The 19,350-nt window shown below is 40.2% G+C and overlaps 2 protein-coding genes and 1 long non-coding RNA gene across 6 annotated transcripts in view; 2 read left to right on the forward strand and 1 right to left on the reverse strand.

Annotated features, from left to right (window-relative positions):
• The first annotated feature begins 1,482 nt into the window (after window positions 1-1,482).
• Window positions 1,483-19,317, forward strand: LOC117934554 (doublesex- and mab-3-related transcription factor A1-like). Of its 2 annotated transcripts, XM_034856295.1 has the most exons (3): window positions 1,483-2,083; window positions 2,380-3,174; window positions 19,308-19,317. In XM_034856295.1, exons 1-2 carry the CDS (start codon window positions 1,612-1,614, stop codon window positions 3,159-3,161), a joined length of 1,254 nt encoding a protein of 417 aa, XP_034712186.1. In that variant the 5' UTR covers window positions 1,483-1,611; the 3' UTR covers window positions 3,162-3,174; window positions 19,308-19,317. The 2 variants fall into 2 exon arrangements, with proteins under 2 accessions (XP_034712186.1, XP_034712185.1); XM_034856294.1 differs by lacking the exon at window positions 19,308-19,317 and having other exon boundaries at window positions 2,380-3,372.
• LOC117934553 (glucosidase 2 subunit beta-like) overlaps window positions 5,060-19,350 on the forward strand; it is a 118,819-nt gene continuing 104,528 nt past the window's right edge. For all 3 annotated transcript variants that reach the window (XM_034856290.1, XM_034856293.1, XM_034856292.1), the window contains exons 1-5: window positions 5,060-5,258; window positions 5,674-5,790; window positions 7,795-7,890; window positions 11,461-11,518; window positions 13,607-13,724. In XM_034856290.1, the coding sequence (XP_034712181.1) occupies window positions 5,165-5,258; window positions 5,674-5,790; window positions 7,795-7,890; window positions 11,461-11,518; window positions 13,607-13,724 (483 nt within the window). In that variant the 5' untranslated portion in view covers window positions 5,060-5,164. The remainder of the gene's footprint in view (window positions 5,259-5,673; window positions 5,791-7,794; window positions 7,891-11,460; window positions 11,519-13,606; window positions 13,725-19,350) is intronic.
• LOC117934555 lies at window positions 6,496-13,018 on the reverse strand. Its single transcript, XR_004654503.1, has 3 exons — window positions 13,007-13,018; window positions 10,252-10,256; window positions 6,496-6,663 (listed from the first exon to the last, which is right to left on the reverse strand). It is a non-coding gene; the product is annotated as an uncharacterized LOC117934555 (long non-coding RNA).

Below are 19,350 nucleotides of genomic sequence, written 5' to 3' on the forward strand. Positions count from 1 at the left end.
TGTTTTTAGCATTCTTTGTTGATGGATGCATTTCAAATTATTTTCACGTCCTGCACAGCTGAAGTGAGTCTGTACCAACCCCTATCCATCCAGACCTCTCAAAAGTTCTCTATTATCAGGACGCTTGCGTTACAACAAATGCCTGTACACACACATGAACAGATTTTTTTTTTTTTTTTGCACAATAGGTGTTTGCTCTTCTATGCACATGCATGATTCTATAATAGGGCAGGTGGGCAGGTATGCTGCTGATAAGAGCAATCACTTAAGGTTGGGTAGAGAAACAAAAGTACCATCAGTCACTCAGAAGGTTTGGCTATAAAAGCAATAATATTCTTTTATCAAGTTGAAACAGTCTGTTTGTGTGGTAAGTAGTGATATTAATGACTAGCTTAGTCTGCATGAAATTAGTGAGTATTATCCTGAAAGCATACTCCTTGGCCTTTGCTGTGGCAGATCTTCCTTCAGGGAATCATTATCTCTGTAAAACGCAACATGGGGGTCGAGTGCTTCCATCCACTGCCACTTTAACCCGCATCCATTATTCAGAGGGAGTCTAGTGGAGTCAGAACTACAGGGAGACCAAAAGAAGTCGCTAACATCTCACTCTTACATTTACAGATGATTAGGAGATGTCTTTTTTTGTTATTATTTGAAGTGTTTATGCATGCCATATCAGTCAAGCATTTAATAATAATAACATAACAAACTGTATTTATGCATAGGCTACTGCAGTGAATGCAAAAAGTTGAGGAGGACAGTGTGCATGATGTTCAACTTACAGTGCCTAAGTTATAGGTTTCCCTTGGTGACTGTTTGTCACATTATGCTCAAGTTGTTTTCCATGTATTAACTGTAAGGCAATCTGCTGCGTGCAACTGGATCCTACTTAAATGGAGAGAAATGAATGAAACATGTGACAAGGTGTAATTAGTGATCCACCAATCTTGCTGGGTGTTTGTTGACAGATGGGGCTTTTGTCAAGGTAATTTGTTGAACAGAATAACCAGGTAGATAATTACCTGTTGCTTTTGTGACCATTATTAGGGCCATTGTTCTGTTAAAAGCATCCCAATTATGAATATTCATTGCTCAGTAGAGCAACCAAAGAGGGTCATTGTATCTAACTGACCTGAGGCAACATGTTTTTCTTTTCTGAAAAAGCTTGGTTTCCTAATTCAAAGTAACACGTTTTGACTGGTGGTGCAAAATAAAAATAACTCTTAAAACAACCAACACTTCATTGCATTCTAGATTGTAAGTTCCTACAGATCACAATGTCTTAAATGCCAATTCCAGATCATACAAAGTCTTGTCTCTCATTTTTCTTAAACCACAGCTGCAAATAGGCTCATTTGGATCAGATTAGACCACTATTCATCCGGGATGCAAATAAACATGATAGGGTATTAACTAGAGCGGAAAGGGGTGTAACCGGGGTGTTGTATTTCATCTAAAACCACCTGGAGAGGAGACACTTAAGGCGCGCTGGTTCAGGGTGCCACTGGCATTACAGAGACGCCAGTCACTCAGAGAAGGCCACATCACTTGACTGAGTACTTGACTAACTGTATTGGACTTTAAGACGTTGTGTTTGCAACTATTCAGGCAATGGACAGCAGGATCAGACCGCTTGGCCTGGCCGGGCACACCGCCAACCCTCTCGGCAGTTTGCAGGTGCCTCATTCCCTCATGCGCCCTCCGCATCTCATCCTCCGGGGTTGTAACCCCGCGCTGGAGAGGGGTTACCCCCGCACCCCGAAGTGCGCCAGATGCAGAAACCACGGCGTTGTTTCCGCGCTGAAAGGCCACAAGCGTTTCTGTCGCTGGAGAGACTGCGTGTGCGCAAAGTGCACGCTGATAGCGGAGAGGCAGCGGGTGATGGCCGCGCAGGTGGCACTGAGGAGGCAGCAGGCTCAGGAGGAGAGCGAGGCCCGGGAGCTCCGGCTCATGTACCCCGGCTCGGGGATCGTTGGGGAAACAGGGACCCCTCAGGCGGCAGCCGTAGGCCCCGGGGGGCCTGCAACCAGCAAAGCTCCAACAGCTCCCGGTTTTGATGTTTTCGGAGCACACCAACAACATGGTGAGTTGGAAACCATGTTTGACATTGGAGATCATTTATTATTTATTATTATTATTATTATTATTATTATTATTATTATTATTATTATTATTATTATTATTATTATTATTATTATTATCATCATCAAGCAGTTGAAATCACTGCAATATTATTTGATTCATTTGCAATTTGTGTTAGAGTTTGGATACCACAAAAGATAGGCAAATGTAGGCTAATTTTTTTTTAAAGACTGTATTGGATTTTACGCAAACAGAACCTTGCGCATGATATTTTAAACCTGTTTTTCCACATTTCAGATGACAAACTGAGCAAGTACAACTTTTATAACGGATTCATGGGTCGACCCCTATTTGCATCCCACGCCGCACGGCTGCCCTCTCCAACCGACAAGAAAGATCTGTCTCCAAACAAGGACAACGCCGCTGCGTTCAATGACAGCGCAAGTCCATCCCCAGTGTTCGATCAGCGCTCAGACCACATAGAGAGTCCACAGAGGTCACTTTCCTCGTCGGATCCGGAGTCAGGCAGCGAGTCGGAGAAACCCAAGGACTACCGTGGCCTGGACCGGAACCCCACTGATATCATGGCCAAAATCTTCCCCCATCAGAAGCGGGACACCCTGGAGTCTATGGTGAGAACATGCAAAGGCGACATTGTCAGATCAATTGAACTGGTGTTGAGCTCCAAAGGGAACAAAATTGACTCTGATGGCTTGTCTCTGTCTAATCACGCAAACGCGCTCAGGGCTTCCGTTGGACTGCCTGGAGCGCTCGGTGCTCAGGGGAACAAGTCTGCGTTCTCCCCGCTCCACATGCCACCGACGGCCGCTGACAGTCTGTACGGGCTCGGCCCCCGCCTCGGTGTCAGTCCCTTGCGGCTGGCCTACTCCTCTGCTAACGGCGGCATGGCAGGTTTTATGTCACCATACATGACATCCGGACTGATGCCAGTGTTTCCACTGCGTCCACCCTTGGACTCTTACTCCTTCCCGGGCATGATCCGAGACCTTTCTTATCTTCAGAGCAAGGAGTCACTGTGCAGTACGGGTCTTTATACAAGACTTAACAGTGAAAAATGACAACATTCTTTAGGTAGGCTAATCTTACTGTAAACTGCGGGGCTTCAGATTTCGGCCTGCCTTTACATCGCCTTTAAGTGCCTTAAACTCAATTAAAGTGCTGCTTGAAATCAAGGCATTGTTACAATTTCCCTATCAGAACTGTTTCCTTTTTATCGTATAAAATTTGTAAAGATTGTTTATTAATAATTAATAAAGATAACAAACTGTGCTCTTGTTTTAGATGTGTTCATGATTTTGTGCCAATAGGCTCTATCTATCTATCTATCTATCTATCTATCTATCTATCTATCTATCTATCTATCTATCTATCTATCTATCTATCTATCTATCTATCTGCTCTTGAGCAAGGCACCAAACCCCCAACTGCTTTCCATGGGCAGCCCCCCCCCCCCCACTCTGACATCTCTCCATAAGTGCATGCATAGGTAGTGAGCATGTGTGTGTAATTCAGGCCTGTGTGTAACATGTGTAATAACAAAAGAGTTTAAATTGTAATTTCCCATTGTGGGACTATTAAAGTATACATTATCTATCTATCTATCTATCTATCTATCTATCTATCTATCTATCTATCTATCTATCTATCTATCTATCTATCTATCTATCTATCTATCTATCTATCTATCTCTCTCTCTCTCTATCTATCTATCTATCTATCTATCTATCTATCTATCTATCTAATTTCCTACAACATGAGATTAAAAAAGAACACCCACCTTCATATTTTCATTATTTGGCCTATTTTAAAGTGATGCAAATTAAATAAAAAGTTGAACTGTTACAATGTAGTGAATGAGTGTGTGGTCAATGTTGATGGACAGAGTGTTACATCTGGCCTATGAGTCCCATACCGTGACAGGCCTGCTGAAGGGAAGTATGCCACACATGAGTTTAATCTTCAGTCAGTAGGCCTATGCATTTGGTTGCCATGGCAGGCTAACTACTGCCCCTCTTGCTTTAGGTAGGAAAAGCACTGGTGTAAATAATGAAATGCTTAATGGCTGGATTCCATTTAACTGCTGTGAGTTTTAGGATCCTACATATTGGCTCGCTGTCACTTCCACTGGAACTCTTTAATTAAAGGGAGCAATCATTTGTGTTGTTATTAGCAGGCTAACACGTACTTTTCCTGCTGTGGAAAGAAACTCTAGTGAGGGCAGCATATTTTGTCACAATATTCATAACATGTTACCATAGAATATGTTATTTACCAATTACAAAGAAATCTAAGTAACATTAGCCAAAAAAGGCTCACAAATTGCGCCACTTTTCATTTTGAAAAACATCTTTTATTTCGTTTTTGACATTTTAACATTCGCTCCTCACAGCTCATGAACATACGATTGTAGATATAATTGCAACTGATAAAATGCAACAAGTACAACAAGAACAAGTAAGAAAGTGATAAGTACAGTACAAACAAACAAATAATAAAAACGAATAAATAAATAACCAAAATAAAAATTTGATGGACTTCCAAACCTTGTTAAGGATACTGACAACAGATGTTCTACATCAGATACAACTGTAGCTTTCTTATTTCTTGCTAATTCAAGAAACTCAAAATGTATTTCAATTTCAATTTGCAATGTAGTTTGAAACAAGGTCTTGATTTGGAACATTTTGATTTATGAATATGAGACTTACCTAATAAAATGAAAAGATTAACAATATTACATACATTTCTATCTTTACATTCAAAATATGTAATACTATGTTTTCCTTCAAGTGTGATTGTTTATGTTGTTTTAGACATTTTGAGATGAGTTAAAGATTTCTGTCTTTTAACTGTCTATGTTTCTGTGAACAACATTCTCACTCAGGATTGGTTAAGGGAATCACACGTGGCTTAAATAAAAACCCAATAGAAAAGCTCAGAAGCGTCACGAGACCGCATGTTTCAGGAAGTCAGGACATGGCCAGTATAAATGTTGGATGTCATAAGTTTGAAACACCTTTGAGCGGGTTTTTGCGAGGCAGGAGGCAAACTGTTTACAATTATGCCACCTGACATGCGTTTCCACATTATTATCGCCGCTGTCTTTTGGTGTGGATTCGTAGACTCGCGGAAAATAAGAGGAATATCTTCGTCTTGTAAGTTCACTGTCCCTTTCGAGCTAGCTTAAGGCTAAGTTGCTATCATGCTATTTGTAAATAACAGTGCACGGTGTAACGTGCTGTGACTTTAACAGTTCATTATCTTCAACTCAGACAACATGTCGCAAGTTCTGATCAAGTTGCCATGGCTGCAGATAGTTTTTAACAACTGTACACTGGATTTGAAGTTTCTTCTGGCTAGTAGAAATAAAACCAACCATTTTCAAATAGTCCCACTAACATTAGCATTTATGTACAGTCTCTGGACTCAAGCTCTGAGCTTTTATCCTGACATAAATGTTAGTTATAGAAACCTCATGTTCAAAGTCTTTCTCTCTGTTTGGATACAGTTCTAGCTGCAGTTCAAGGTCATATGCATACATAAGTCTGTAATGTTTTTATTCTGTAACAGACAAGCGGTTCTACAGGGAGAGGAAGTCTTTTCTGTGCATTGATGGGTCGAAGATCATCCCCTTTGAGCAGGTGAATGATGACTACTGCGACTGTGAAGATGGCTCTGATGAACCTGGTAAAAAGTTCAACTATGGGCGAGTGGGGGTCTGTTTACCAATGTTCTTAAACTGTGATTCACCACTGTGACCTGCACTGTTAATAATTACTTCACATTGAATTTCTGTTTGTGGGGCAATAACATCATTTGACTTACTTCTCAGATATGTTTTTCATAAAATAAGTGATAAATATGTTTGAGAATGCGAAAGATTCAGTTCATTGTACATTGGTGGATAGATAAACGTATATACTAAACTGAGTGCAGAAAAAGCAAGAAGTGGAGTGATTGACCCCATACTGTATATTGGCAGCTGATACAGTCATGCCCAATTTGAGGTGATGTGCATAAGCCGCTTTCTGACCATGTAGTTACAGGGACATAGTTATAGGAACAGTCCATTTCTAAACAGTTCTACTAACTACTTTCCCCCATAACCGTTTTTTTTGCCATTTGCTTTGCGCTGGTTAAGTGGCCATAAGAACTGGTAGGAGGGGTAAGGGAGGCACACAAGCACGGCCCCGGTCTTTATAGCGTTAAAATCAGAAAAAATGTATGAACTAAATCTAATGTTTAGAGCCTATGTCATAATTTAAACAAGTCTCCCAAAAAGAAACTGGTAGGCGCATCTCTCGTGTGTGTCTGTCTGTCTACTCGTCCTTCCGTCCGTCCGTCCGTCTGTCTGTCTGTCTATCTATCTTTCTATCTATCTATCTTGAGACCTCCAACTTACAGCGGGGTCTCTGAGCATGACTGGCTAGCTGGCTGTTGTGTCACTTTATGGAGCTTCTTAACTCGGAAAACTTTGAATCAAATTGTCAATTTGGCAACAATTTTTGCACTACTGCATTTATTCAAAATCTAAACAGTTAATTTCTCTCCTAATACAGTCTCAGAAATGAATTTACTGATTCATAAGATGACCAAAATTGTCCCTTTGTTGGTCTGTCTGTACCGGAAACCCGGCTCTTGTTGACCTAGGTTCCTATGCGGAAAAGGGAACAGCGAAAAGACCCTGCCCTGAAGTAAGAGCTGAAATAGTTACAGGAACTGCGTGTGGTCAAAGGAACTTAAAAATCAGGAAATTGTTCCAGTCGTAACACGAGAAAAAAAAAGTTTTAGGAATGTTACGTTCTAGGAACTGCAAAAATCCCTCCTATGGGAAAGTGGCTGTACAGCATAGTACACTCAAACATTACAAAATAGTTGTCCTTTTTAAAGCGTACTTTATTACATCATTAAAAACAAATTAAAATAGTTTGCAGATAAGACTAAGGCTAGCTTACCTCCACAAGGAGAAACATTTTGTCTTCTAACCCCTATTTTCAACTGGGCGCGTCTGCGCAGCGTTCCGGAGGCGCCCCGACCTCTGTGACCGCAACTGCTGCCATCGAAGTCCATGCTTGATCTTCCACCAGCCGCGCCACACCGCATTCCAGAAGCGCGAAGCGGCTCTTAGCTCCGCACTGCTAGAGATACGCGCCAGGTGTATCTTCACGCAAGCTGAGGATAAAAACATAATAGGACATCACCAGAAAAGAGGAGGCATGGAGTTTAATTGCACTATTGCTAAGAGTGAAAGGTAGATACTAGCTTAATAAATACGGGATTGTTCTGTAAAATATGTGTAGAGACAAAAAAATCTGTTAGTTGGGCAGCAAGATGCTCTGCTTCTGAGACACTCCTGGTGTGGTATGGCACCTCGCAGGACGCAACAAAACCAGAATGCAGCCAGACGTGCCCAGTGGAGAATCGGAGTAAGAGTTGGTGCAAGCAGCTATAAACCGCACACTGCTGCCACTAAGCACCCACCTGTTACTAGGTGACAGGTGGGCCTGGGTGGCTGTTGAAAAACAAAATAAAAAAACAAATTCAAGCGTTATTTTTTACAAGTGATGAATGAAAAGAGACATACTATTAAGTTAATCTTATCAGCCCTTGTGCATGTGTTTTAATTTGATTAATTTATATCTAAAAGTTTATTCTGCAGTGCTGATGACCCCCGCTTCTGCCCCCACGTAGGCACCTCAGCCTGTCCTCGTGGCCGATTCTACTGCACCAATCTGGGTTTCCGCCCACACTACATCCCATCATCGCGAGTCAATGATGGCATCTGTGGTGAGGCTTTTCATATTGCATTACATTGGATCAAATAATAGTCTCCATAATAGAGAGGGGACTTTATAAGCATTATAGAACCTGAAGTGAGGCAATGGATTAACAATGTGTCTCTCTCAGAGTTTTTCAAGGACAACAAGGGCAGCCACTGAAGCATTCTTGCAGCAAATGAATTGCTGTCTTAATTATTCAGAAATAGGTTGTGAAAAGGTTTGATGTTATTTTGTAACTTGTTTATTTGTGAGGCAGCGTGAAGTTTCAATCAAACTATGTTCCTTTTTAATTCTGTTAGAATTTATGTTTGCTTTTTACACCTCTGTTTGTTTTATGCAAACATTGACAGGAATTTATATTTTACATGTTAAAGGTCCCATGACATGGGGCTCCTGGGATGCTTTTATTTAGACCTCACTAGTCCCCAAATACTGTATCTGAGGTCTCTTTTATATAGACCTTAGTGGTCTACTAATACTGTATCTGAAGTCTCTTTTATATAGACCTTAGTGGTCCCCTAATACTGTATCTGAAGTCTCTTTTATATAGACCTTAGTGGTCCCCTAATACTGGATCTGAAGTTTCTTTTACATAGACCTCAGTGGTCCCCAAATACTGTATCTGAAGTCTCTTTTATATAGACCTTAGTGGTCCCCTAATACTATATCGGGGGTCTCTTTCCCAAAATGTATTCTTGGTGCAGAATTACAGCCTCTAGCCACATACTAAGCTTTCCTTAGTATGTGCCATTTCTTAGTCTGTAGCTTTTGAGGTGGAGGCTGGGGGTGTGGCCGTGACCAACTGCCACTTTGCTCCTTTGAAAGCCATGATAGCTCTCTCTCATGGGCAGGCAAAATTCTCTGGGCGGGCAAAACAAAGAAACGGGAGGTAACCTTGCTCCCCAGGACCTCATAAGGGGCAAGATTCCAGATCGGCCCATCTGAGCTTTCCTTTTCTCAAAGGCAGAGCAGGATACCCAGGGCTCAGTTTACACCTATCACCATTTCTATCCACCGGGGGTCATAGGCAGACTGGGGGAACTCATATTAATGTTAAAAACCTCAAAGTGAAATTTTCATGCCATGGGACATTTAAGAAAGTTTCCATGTAAACTGTCACTTTTTTTTGTCTGTAGTACAAACAAACAGAGTTAGACACAGAGTCGACACAGCAAACATGGCTCTCTAACACCCGCGTACCAATTTGCTCACTCTCCTCCGCGTTTTCCTTGAATAACATCCTGTCCTTTTCCTCAAGGCTTTGCTCCATTCTTTCTTGTATAATCTGCCACACTTTGTGCCTAATCAGATGTTTTTCTGCCCCCTTTCTCACTTTTGTTTTCCAGTAGCTCTCCACTTTGGATAAAATCAGTACATGTAGTTGTCAACATCTACTCTCTGTCACCAGCGGTTTCAGCAGCATAGACAGCACGCAAACCATAGCAGGTTAGAAATTGTAGGATTAAAATCGCAGTAGTGGAATATTTCTCAAAGCAGCAGCATCTTCTGTTTTCTCTCTATTCTTCTCCCACCTGTCTTCTCATACCTTCCCTGCCTCAAGTGGAGCCACTTAATAGATGTTGAGAGATTTTCATTGGCTTCCCTTCCTGGGTAGACTGGGTAAACCCCACCCAATCTGCCAGTGATTTCAATTTGCCCTGCAGCTTGGTCTGGAAACCTTTAATTCTCCTGCTTCAGTTCACAATTTGCGAACCAATCACAAACTGACTTTTCTACCTGCCTACCTATTGGCGGGTTTAACACGATGATGATAGAGAAGCATCCAAACAGCTTCTTGTTTACACTCAGCATGGCGGCTACCAAACACCACTCAAAGTGCAGCAGAGCCGTTGATGCCGCTGTCGCGTCTACGTCACTCGGATGGTTGGTCTGATTGGTTTAAGGACCATCCAGTTGTGTACAGAGTCATTTGAACTATGCCCGTTGGCCACGCCTCTTGTGCAGAGAACATACAGAGCAGACTCCCCAGACCAACGCTCAATCTCAAAACTATTGAGCTTTGCTTGGTCTGGTGATAACCAGACTACTTCCTGGGCTCTAAAGCCCTCGTTCCATCGGTCACCAATAGGGATCTGGGGAATTATGAAATATCACACTGTGCCCACTCTCTGTGGGGAAACATCTGAGCAAAAGCCAGATCTGAGCACTTACAAAACACCATCCAGCAGATTGTCTGTGGCTGAGACCCTCTCTGAACTAGAGAGAGAGATGTCATAGAGACACAAATATCTAATCTTCCTTGAGGTTGAAAAGTGCCTCAAGCCTTAAAGTGAAGATTTCTGCCACTCTCATGTCTGTCTATTAGGTGTAAGGATGCAGAGATCAACCACTTGGCTTAGATTAGCACTAACACTGGAAATGGGAAGGAAACAGTGAGCCTGGCTCCCTTTTTACTCTTCTCCTTTTTTCTTTTCTACTCTTTTTGTACAGATTAAACAAACAACATTTAACATGTTAAGTAGTGAGCTTTAGAGGTGTAGATAGGAAACATTTTTGAAAACTTTGGACAGAGCCAGGCTAGCAGTTTCCCCGTTTCAAGTTTTTAGGCTAACAGATGCTAAGCGCCTTCATATTTATGGCAGAGAATGCTTTAAAAAAACGTGAATAAGCAGTTTTCCCAAAATGTCAAACTATGTTTTTTAAAATTATTAACCATTTTATCAATGAAGTAGTTAGAAAGTAGGGCGGGGCAACAGGGAGAAAATCATACATCACGATATTTTTTAACAAATACCTCAATATTGATATCGTAACGATATTTTAGTGTCGACTATTGGTGCTTTCACAAAATATTTACACAATGAGATTTTTGATAATCATCAGTAATGTGAATATAATGACTAAGTGGGTAAATGCAAGTAATAGAACAGGTTCAGAAAATGGCATCACTTTACTGTAATACAGCCTTTAAAACCAGGAAAAGACAACACCTGTGCCATATTAAGATATCCAAAATCTAAGATGATATATATTCTTGTAAAATATCATTATAATTTTCCACAGCCCAATATGGCATCTTTAAAATATTCAGCTAACCACCATATATGACAAAGAACAGCAGCAAATTCTCAAATTTAACCAACTGGAACCAGTGAAAAGAATTAGTGAAATGATGAATTAATTACAGAATAGTTTCTGATTCATTTTCTGTCGATTTGAGAAATCTATTAATCAGCTAATTGTTTTAGCATTACTCTCATTACACCATAGCTTTTTTTTGAGTAATTTTTTTTGTCACTAAATGTAAATGAACATCACGTGATGTGCTGTATGTTGAAAAGCAAATGGTTATAGTGGTCACATTGTTTTGGGCAGAAATGGACCGATGCTGTGCTCCAAAAGCACCTGAAAGGTATTTATTTGTTAGTGATGATGTGGTTTTGTTGAGCTTTGTTATTAACTTTAATCTGTGTTTGTTTTGTTTTTTTTGCCAAATGATAGATAAATCGCATAATTTAGAGTAGACATGTGGCTCCCCTCTTCTTGCTGATATATTGAATGCTCTTCTGTTCTCTTGTATGTGCTTTGGATTGGTTTCTCCTGGGTCTCGTGCCAGATTGCTGCGATGCCTCCGATGAATACAACAGCCACGCTCACTGCCAGAACACTTGCTGGTCAGTTGAATCAAAACCGAGATTCAATATTTATGAAATAACACATGCAGATTTTGACTCAAATATGGCATTGGAGGCCCACACATTGCTAAAGATATAAATATTCAACCATTCCATTCTTTTTTAGGAAAACTACCAAACAGTACATTTTGGGCAATTTTATAAAAGTGCAGATCTTTTTGAATCCAAGTTGTCTTTAACATAAGGATATTTATCACAGCAGCAGTGTGCTAGACGTGCTGCACTCAGGTGATAGGGAGTCATTCACTGTGCCACCAGGGGGCATGGTGTCACTAGTATTTAAAACCCTGATGTAGTTCAGACCTGCTCTTGTAATGCATATGCATTGCATTGTTGTTCATGCACGATGAAAACAGATCTGACTCCCCACCTCATAACATATTCTTTTTTTCTTGCTCTGTAAATCTGTTCTCTCAATAACCAGATACAAAGTAGGGATCTGAGTCAGATCTGAGTCTTCATCGATACCATTATCGATACTTTTCTGTTATTTGGTGAAAAGTTGAGACGACAAATTCTTAATATTAACAAAACTAGGGGTACAACGGATCACAAAACTCACGGTGCACATCACAGTTTTTGAGTGGCGTATCGGTTGAATTTCGGATCAGCAGAAAAAGTTTGGGGAATTTAAATGATTTTTTAAACTTAATAACTTTTAACAATAAGAACTTCTTTCACCAGTAGATTAATGTTAAACGACAAAAACAGAGAAGAAAAGGGTATTTTACAATAACTATGAATGCATCACAAGGTATACCATTTTTCAGTAAACGCAACCCTCTTTTTACTGATGCTTAAAGAAAGAAATACACAAAATATCATACATTGACATGGTATAAAAATACATTTGTCTATACAAAAACAAGATACATACAACAACAAAAAATAACATACAAAACTGAGATGAAATTTAGGATTTCCAGACTGTAAACACAACCTTTTAGTCAGTGTTGTTTTTCACACATCAGTGACTAGGGGTGGGAATCACCAGACGCCTCCCGATACGATATCATCACCATACTTATGCCACGATACGATATGTTTGCAATATTCTGCAATATATTGCATTTATAACCTTTTTTCCAACTTCTAATTTTTCCCAATTTCAAATGATGTCCCCAAAAAAGAACTGTGTCAACATCTGTTTTATCTAATAAGAAACGTTTATTGCTGCAAAACGGGATTGTCATGCACACAAACTAAACAACACATATATGATAAGAGATCCCCCCCCCCCCCCCCCCCCCCCCCCCCCCAGCAGTGATCAGTGCTAGTTTGTGTCTTTTAAGCTCAAAGCTTTAGCGGCAGACAGTTGGATGTCCAAGCATTGGAATCCTCTACAGTGAAATACAGTCACTCACACACACACACACACACACACACACACACCATTTAGCTGCCAACATTTTAACCATGCTTAATCCATTAAATTACTTGCTAACGGTAGGCTAACATCAATACTACCAAGTGTAATGTTAAGCAACCTAGTGTCCCATGCAGCAATGTTTCTGTTGCCTCTAACGTCCGTTTCGGAGCATCCGAGGGCAACGCAGACATTTAGCTAAGTGGCGACGAGCTCTATTCCGTCCCATAGATAGGGCTACCGGTTGTTCAGACATCGGCGAAATGCGAAAAAACACAAGCCCCTGCCAGGGCATATTTATCATCATTTATTTTATCTGAGCTGCAAAGATGGACCATACTATGATGCTGAAATGTAGCTTGTGTGTAAATGTAAATTCTAATATGATAACCCACTTTTTTGTTGACAGTCCTTGTTATTTCATTCCCTGCCTCATGCCTCAAAACCACATACAAGCAGAGTACATCTCATTAAGTTTTCACAAGGTTCACGCTCATATTGTGTTTGCCAGCCTTTGAAAACAATTTAGTTCAGCCACAGAGCAGCCCCCATCTTATTTACTCTTCTGTTTTCCCATTTGGAATCCCGCTGCATTGTTGGCCCTTAAAAATTGGATTGCGCCATCTCAATGACCATAGCAGGGGTGGCCGATGTTTTCTCTCAGTAATGATGGGACTGTGCATGCTCTCCCTCTCCTCCAGGAATCTGGGGCAGAGAGAGAGGGCATACGTGGAGGGGCAGATGAGGACCTTGGACGAGGGTTTGCAACTCAAGCAGCAACTGATTGAGGAAGGAGTGATGCTCTGGAGAGAGAAACAGGTACACTGAATTCTGCTGAAGTAACTACTACTGCATGGCATGTAGTAGTAACAGAGGATACTCATCAGGGGTTTCCCTCCAAAACCTTTTTTCTGAAAAGTGAAAGAAATACACTTGTGTTTCTTACTGCTATTTACTACACTTAATAATTACTTGACATACACTATTTAATGGACCTAATATATATAGTGTGTGTGTGTGTGTGTGTGTGTGTGTGTGTGTATATGTATATATGTGTATATATACAGTATATGTCTATTGCAGCCTATATACTGTATTTCAAATTTGTCTCATACACGGTACAGTGTGTGAAATTCTTTGTGAAGTAAGAGAATTAAAGAATAAGGGGGTGGGTGGGGCCGGGGCTAGCCACAGTTCTCATTGTGCAGACGGACAGCCTGAGGGAGAAGCTCCTCCTCATCCTCTCTGAGTTTGTTCTCAAGCATCGATAACCCCTCCCTGATGGCAGCAGAGAGAACAGGGACTGGGCTCCCTGAGAACCGTTGTGTCCTTAGCCCCGCAGCGCCTAATGTTAATGTCCTGTATATTGGTGAGAGGAGCTCTAATGATCCGCTCTGCCAAGCGGACCACCCTCTGAAGGGCAAGGTTGTCTTTTTGAGTGCTAGCACCCATCCGAATGGTGATGCTCCCAGGCAGGTTGCTCTCTATAGTGCAGGTGTAAAGGTTCCTGAGCCCCTCGGTGTGAGCTTTAACCCTTGTGTTGTCTTCCTGTCAACCGTGCAACGGTTCAAAACCTTTGTTTCTTTTCCCTGTGATGTTTTTGTCTTGTTTTTTTTTCTGCACCTTTTGACATTTTTGTGGGTTCCCCCCCCCGCACACACATTTTTAAAGATTTGGGACATTTTAGTAATTTTTTTAATGTTTTTTTTTTAATGCTATAAAATTTTACAAAACATCAAAATTTAAAGAAAGCAGTGGGCTGATCATTTATTTTACTTGTGAAGAGCGTTGTGTGGAACAATTCACGTTATTCTTCTTCAAATTTGGTTGAAAGACACTTTCCGATTTGAAATTTTTGTTTTTTTTGAAAATGGGTCAAATTTGACCCGAGGACAACACAAGGTTTAAGTCTCTCGGGCATCTGAAATGGTGAAAACGCCGACATCACAAGAGAGGTGATGTGGCGCGTCGATATTTGGTCCCGACTGATATGAACCCCAAGATACAATTTCGTTGTTCATTTTGCACAATAACAATAAATCTTGTGGTTCTGAACTTCTGATTGGTCTTTGGATATTTAAAACTGTCCACCCTCTCCAGAGTTTTAATCTAATCCTTTGATCAGGAGAAAACCGGCGACCTTTCATTGTTGAGAAACAGAAACATCCTGAACATAATTGTAATACATAACGTTGAGAACTGTGTAGGATCAATAATGTACGATCATTTCTACATTTGAGTATCAGTTATATCCCAGAACTAATGACCTTTTTTCAACTTTTTTTTTATTCTCGAGTTTAGTTTGGTATGCTTCATACAATAATTCAATACCTTTTATCCTATTTTCTTACAGACTAGGACACAATGTGTGTCCTGTAGCCTGCAGTCAACATGGTGAACCCAGTGATGTATTCTGAACTGCGGCCCAGATTCATATACGTTATGTAAACTAATTTCTGGCCGCACTGCATTCAGTGATTTCATCTGGAATATCTGGTTTACATTTCATACCAGCATCCTGGGTATCATTCTGGCCAGTGGCATGTTTACTTCCTCTGTTTGTCGATAACAATGTCCAGATTTTGACAGAATGCCCCTAAAATGATCATAAAGATTTACCAGTGTGTTCTATCTTGTAGCTATTATGTACATATATTGTTTCTGTTCTCAATAGATCTAATCAAGTTTTCATCTTGGATACTTGTAATGCCTCTCAGTAACTGCAGTGTTATTACCTGGAATGTGAGCTGGCATACTTAATGGATGGGGACGTTGAGGTTAACTTGCTTTACGATTTGCGCTCCAAGAATTCCTGCTTTGAGCAGCTTGTGCCCTATGACATTGTTTTGACAATACATGTTCATGACATCTGCTACTACAGACGTCTGTTATGAAGTTTCCAACACCACACTAGCCTGCTGTGCAGTTAGTTTTTGCCATGTCAATGTGAGATGTTCACTGTTTACTAAAAACTTTTTTTCCAGCCCCTAATTCACTTGCATCACTGTTTTTTAGTTGATGAATGTATTCTTAATCTATTTCTCAGTGAATCTGTCCTATTCTAATTCTAATTCTAGCATCTAGTCATTGGGATTCCATATACCTCATATTATTCTCATGCCAGAAACTTTTTATTTTACTATGCTTTATTTGCAATCACTCTTAAACAGTATACACAAATAGTGTTCCAGCCAAGAAGGTTTGGGGGGGGGGAAGCACAGAAGGGAGGGGGGTGGCATGTGGAGAAGAGAGGGGCAAGCTAGTCTCGTTTTGTTTGAAAATACTTTGAACGTCAAGAAGAAGTAATGTCACCCAGCATTGCTTAGAGCACCTTTAGGCCCATTTTAAATCAATGTTATGCTTCAAGAAGCAACTTCACAGTTTCCTCTGCTCCCCATTAGCACGTTCAACAAGCACTAGGCCAAATTAAAAACTGGAGCCCTGGAGTTTGTTGCAAATTAAATTGGTAAATTTTGCAGCTGAGGATCTCTTTAGATGTTTGTAAGTTACATTTACTGGTTCAGTGGTCTCATTACTTAATACATTATCTTAATTAAAGGTCTCATTGCTTAATACATTATCTTAATTAAAGGTCCCATGACATTGTGCTCTTTGGATGTTTTTATATAGACCTTAGTGGTCCTCTAATACTGTATCTGAAGTCCCTTTTTATATAGACCTTAGTGGTCCCCTAATACTGTATCTGAAGTCCCTTTATTATATAGACCTTTGTGGTCTCCTGATACTGTATCTGAAGTTTCTTTTATATAGACCTTAGTGGTTCCCTAATACTGTATCTGAAGTCTCCTTCCCAAAATTCAGCCTTGGTTCAGAATGAAAGCCACTAGAGCCAGTCCCACAATGAGCTTTCCTTAGAATATGCCATTTCTGAGTCTGTAGCTTTTTAAGAGAAGGGGGGGCAACATGTTCAACATGTAATTTTGGTCATTTTAAAAATAAACATGTTGGATTCTGTAAGAATTCCTGGTGCAGCACATTCACAGTTCTCTGACTCTCAGTGCTATACTCAATCTGTGTTATTTTGTGCAATAATTATGTGGGAAATTACTTTTTTCTTTTTTCAAGGTATTTCGAAGCACTTTACAGCACAGTTTGTAGCATTTCAAGAATGTCAGGTTTGCTTAAAACATGACTTGCTTCTAGTGGAAGACACAGTTAAAAAGATACCAGTTGTTTGACTACAAACAGATATTTTACTCAAGGCCACTTTTTATCTCACATGCACGCACACGCTCACACGTGTCCGATTTGCCAGCTGATGGTCTCCCAGTCTGTACCCTGCACTCTTCTTCTCTGTTCCGTTCTCTTTATTTATTTTTTTTGTTCCATTTTCTTTTCTGTGGCGGCTGATTGGCAGATCGAGGCTGAAGTGTCACCCAGCCGCACATTGTGATCCTCTTCTCTTAGTGTCTTTGTTGATATGGCAGGGTTACCTCAGGGGCCTCGTCTGGGAAGCTCTACACAACGGCTCGAATGTGAACTCTTCTTGAGGTTCAAGGTTTAAAGAAAAATCTTCTGTTAAAGAAACAGAAACGTTTTAATCAAATTAGATGCCTTTACATAATGAATGTAGCATGTCAGCACTGCATACCCGGCATAGAACCAGCAGAAATAGGCTGTTAATTGAATACAAATAGGTATCCAATAAAATCCTCTTTCAGGAGATTTGTAATTATCTTTCTGTCAGCCCTGTCAAAGTGTACATTTTAACGCATGGGATTATGTGGATTATATGACTCTTTTCAGACCAGACTGACTATTACAGCTTTTCTGGAGATTTTCTGGAGAAAATCTTAAACACTGTGTAGTGAATCTGAACTCCTTGATCGTTTAAAACAAAAAACACTATCATTAACATATCCAAATTGGAATATTGCTAATTTCCTTGTGACTAAGCAGATATTCATTTTTTAAAGAGTTGATTTGCAGGTAATTAGAAATAAATAAATACATTTAGTTTATGGATACGCAAATCTATCTAAACCAAAACATTAGTCCATCGGTTTATGGGGTTTTACATACAGTATTTTAAAGTGCCCATATTATGAAAAAAATCACTTTTCTGGGATTATTTTGTCATTTTGTGTACCTTTGCTTCCACACGCAGACAAACTATCCCTGCTGTTTTGTGTGAGATACTGCCCTCAGTCTCTGGGTGACTCGTTCAAAATCTGCACGGCTTTCTACGTCATTAGCCGAGGCAAGGTGGCTAACCGTAGCATGCTAGCTCATTATCAATGGCAAAACACTGCCACATCACACACTAGTTCACCATCATCTCCAAAAGAACTACTTCCATGTCCCTGTTCTGCAGATATGTGCCCTCGTCTAGTAAAAGTCTCCGAGCTAACCCTGCCTTGTGCTGACCAAAGTTGGAGAAAGAGTTATCTCGCTGACTCCCAACAAAGATAGTATAGAAGTAAGATGTCTCACTCTGTAGCTAAAACAGAGACCTAAACACACGGATTGAAAAGAGGAGCAGCAGCAATGTGCAGTACAACAAATATCTGGTGTTTTTTAAAAAAAAATGAAACCATGTAAACCTATTCTGGTACAACTTAAAAATACGTTTATGAACATTTTTTTTAAATAGTATGTACGCTTTAACACTGAATGAACTTTTTACATGTTGTGGGTGTTACTCACAAGAAAATGTGTTTTTGTATACTCAAAATGGAGTCCATAAATCACCGCCGCAAGCTGAAGGTGGCTAAGCAAGCAGCATGGCCTAGAAAGGTAGTCATCCCTAACGGAACCAAGCAGAATCCATCACTGATATGAGAGTTTTGGAGGAGGGTTTGGGAGGTGGTATTGACATGCACGCACGTACGCACACACACGTGCAAACAAGGAGCTGCTGCTCTTTCATATTAATTGGTCCATTACAGAGAGTGATGATAGGTTGTGCTTGGTTGTCAAAAGCTGTCATATTTGGTTTGACAGGAACACCTCCTGACGCAAGTGATTTAAATAGTCCATTGTGCAGGCCCGACTGCTGCCGTACAAGGTTTTGTAAATACATGAGCTGGTTGTGGTCTGGAGGTAGATATATTACTAATGCATAAAGAAAGATAAGGTAAGAGGAAGCGACAAGGACAGAGGTGGATGCTAAAAACCTTTTTTCCACCATTGTCTCTAAACACTTTTAAGGCTAAAGGCTGTTGTTGGGAAAGTGTCATTTGTATGTTTTAAATGCAGTAGATGAGTGCTACAATTTACAAAAAGAGGGAGCAAAGATTAAAATTATGAGATTGGAGCTGAGATTGGTGGCAAAGTGACATGGGAGGTTTAATTGAAACCCAATGTCTGGAATTTCTTTTTTTACTAAATGATTTGACATTTCTAATTAAAAAGGGGCTTTCTGTGTAGTTCTATTTTAAGAAAACTATTACAGATGTTTTTTTTTTTTTTGAGTAACTAGAAA

This window comes from Etheostoma cragini, chromosome 19, assembly GCF_013103735.1.
Source record: "Etheostoma cragini isolate CJK2018 chromosome 19, CSU_Ecrag_1.0, whole genome shotgun sequence".
Taxonomy (NCBI): Eukaryota; Metazoa; Chordata; class Actinopteri; order Perciformes; family Percidae; genus Etheostoma; species Etheostoma cragini.

Excerpts from the sequence above, each read along its gene's own strand:
- LOC117934554 (XM_034856295.1), top strand. The coding sequence starts at position 1,612 with ATGGACAGCAGGATCAGACCGCTTGGCCTGGCCGGGCACACCGCCAAC. Across the intron at positions 2,084-2,379 it reads CGGAGCACACCAACAACATG|ATGACAAACTGAGCAAGTAC; the intron begins GTGAGTTGGAAA and ends TCCACATTTCAG.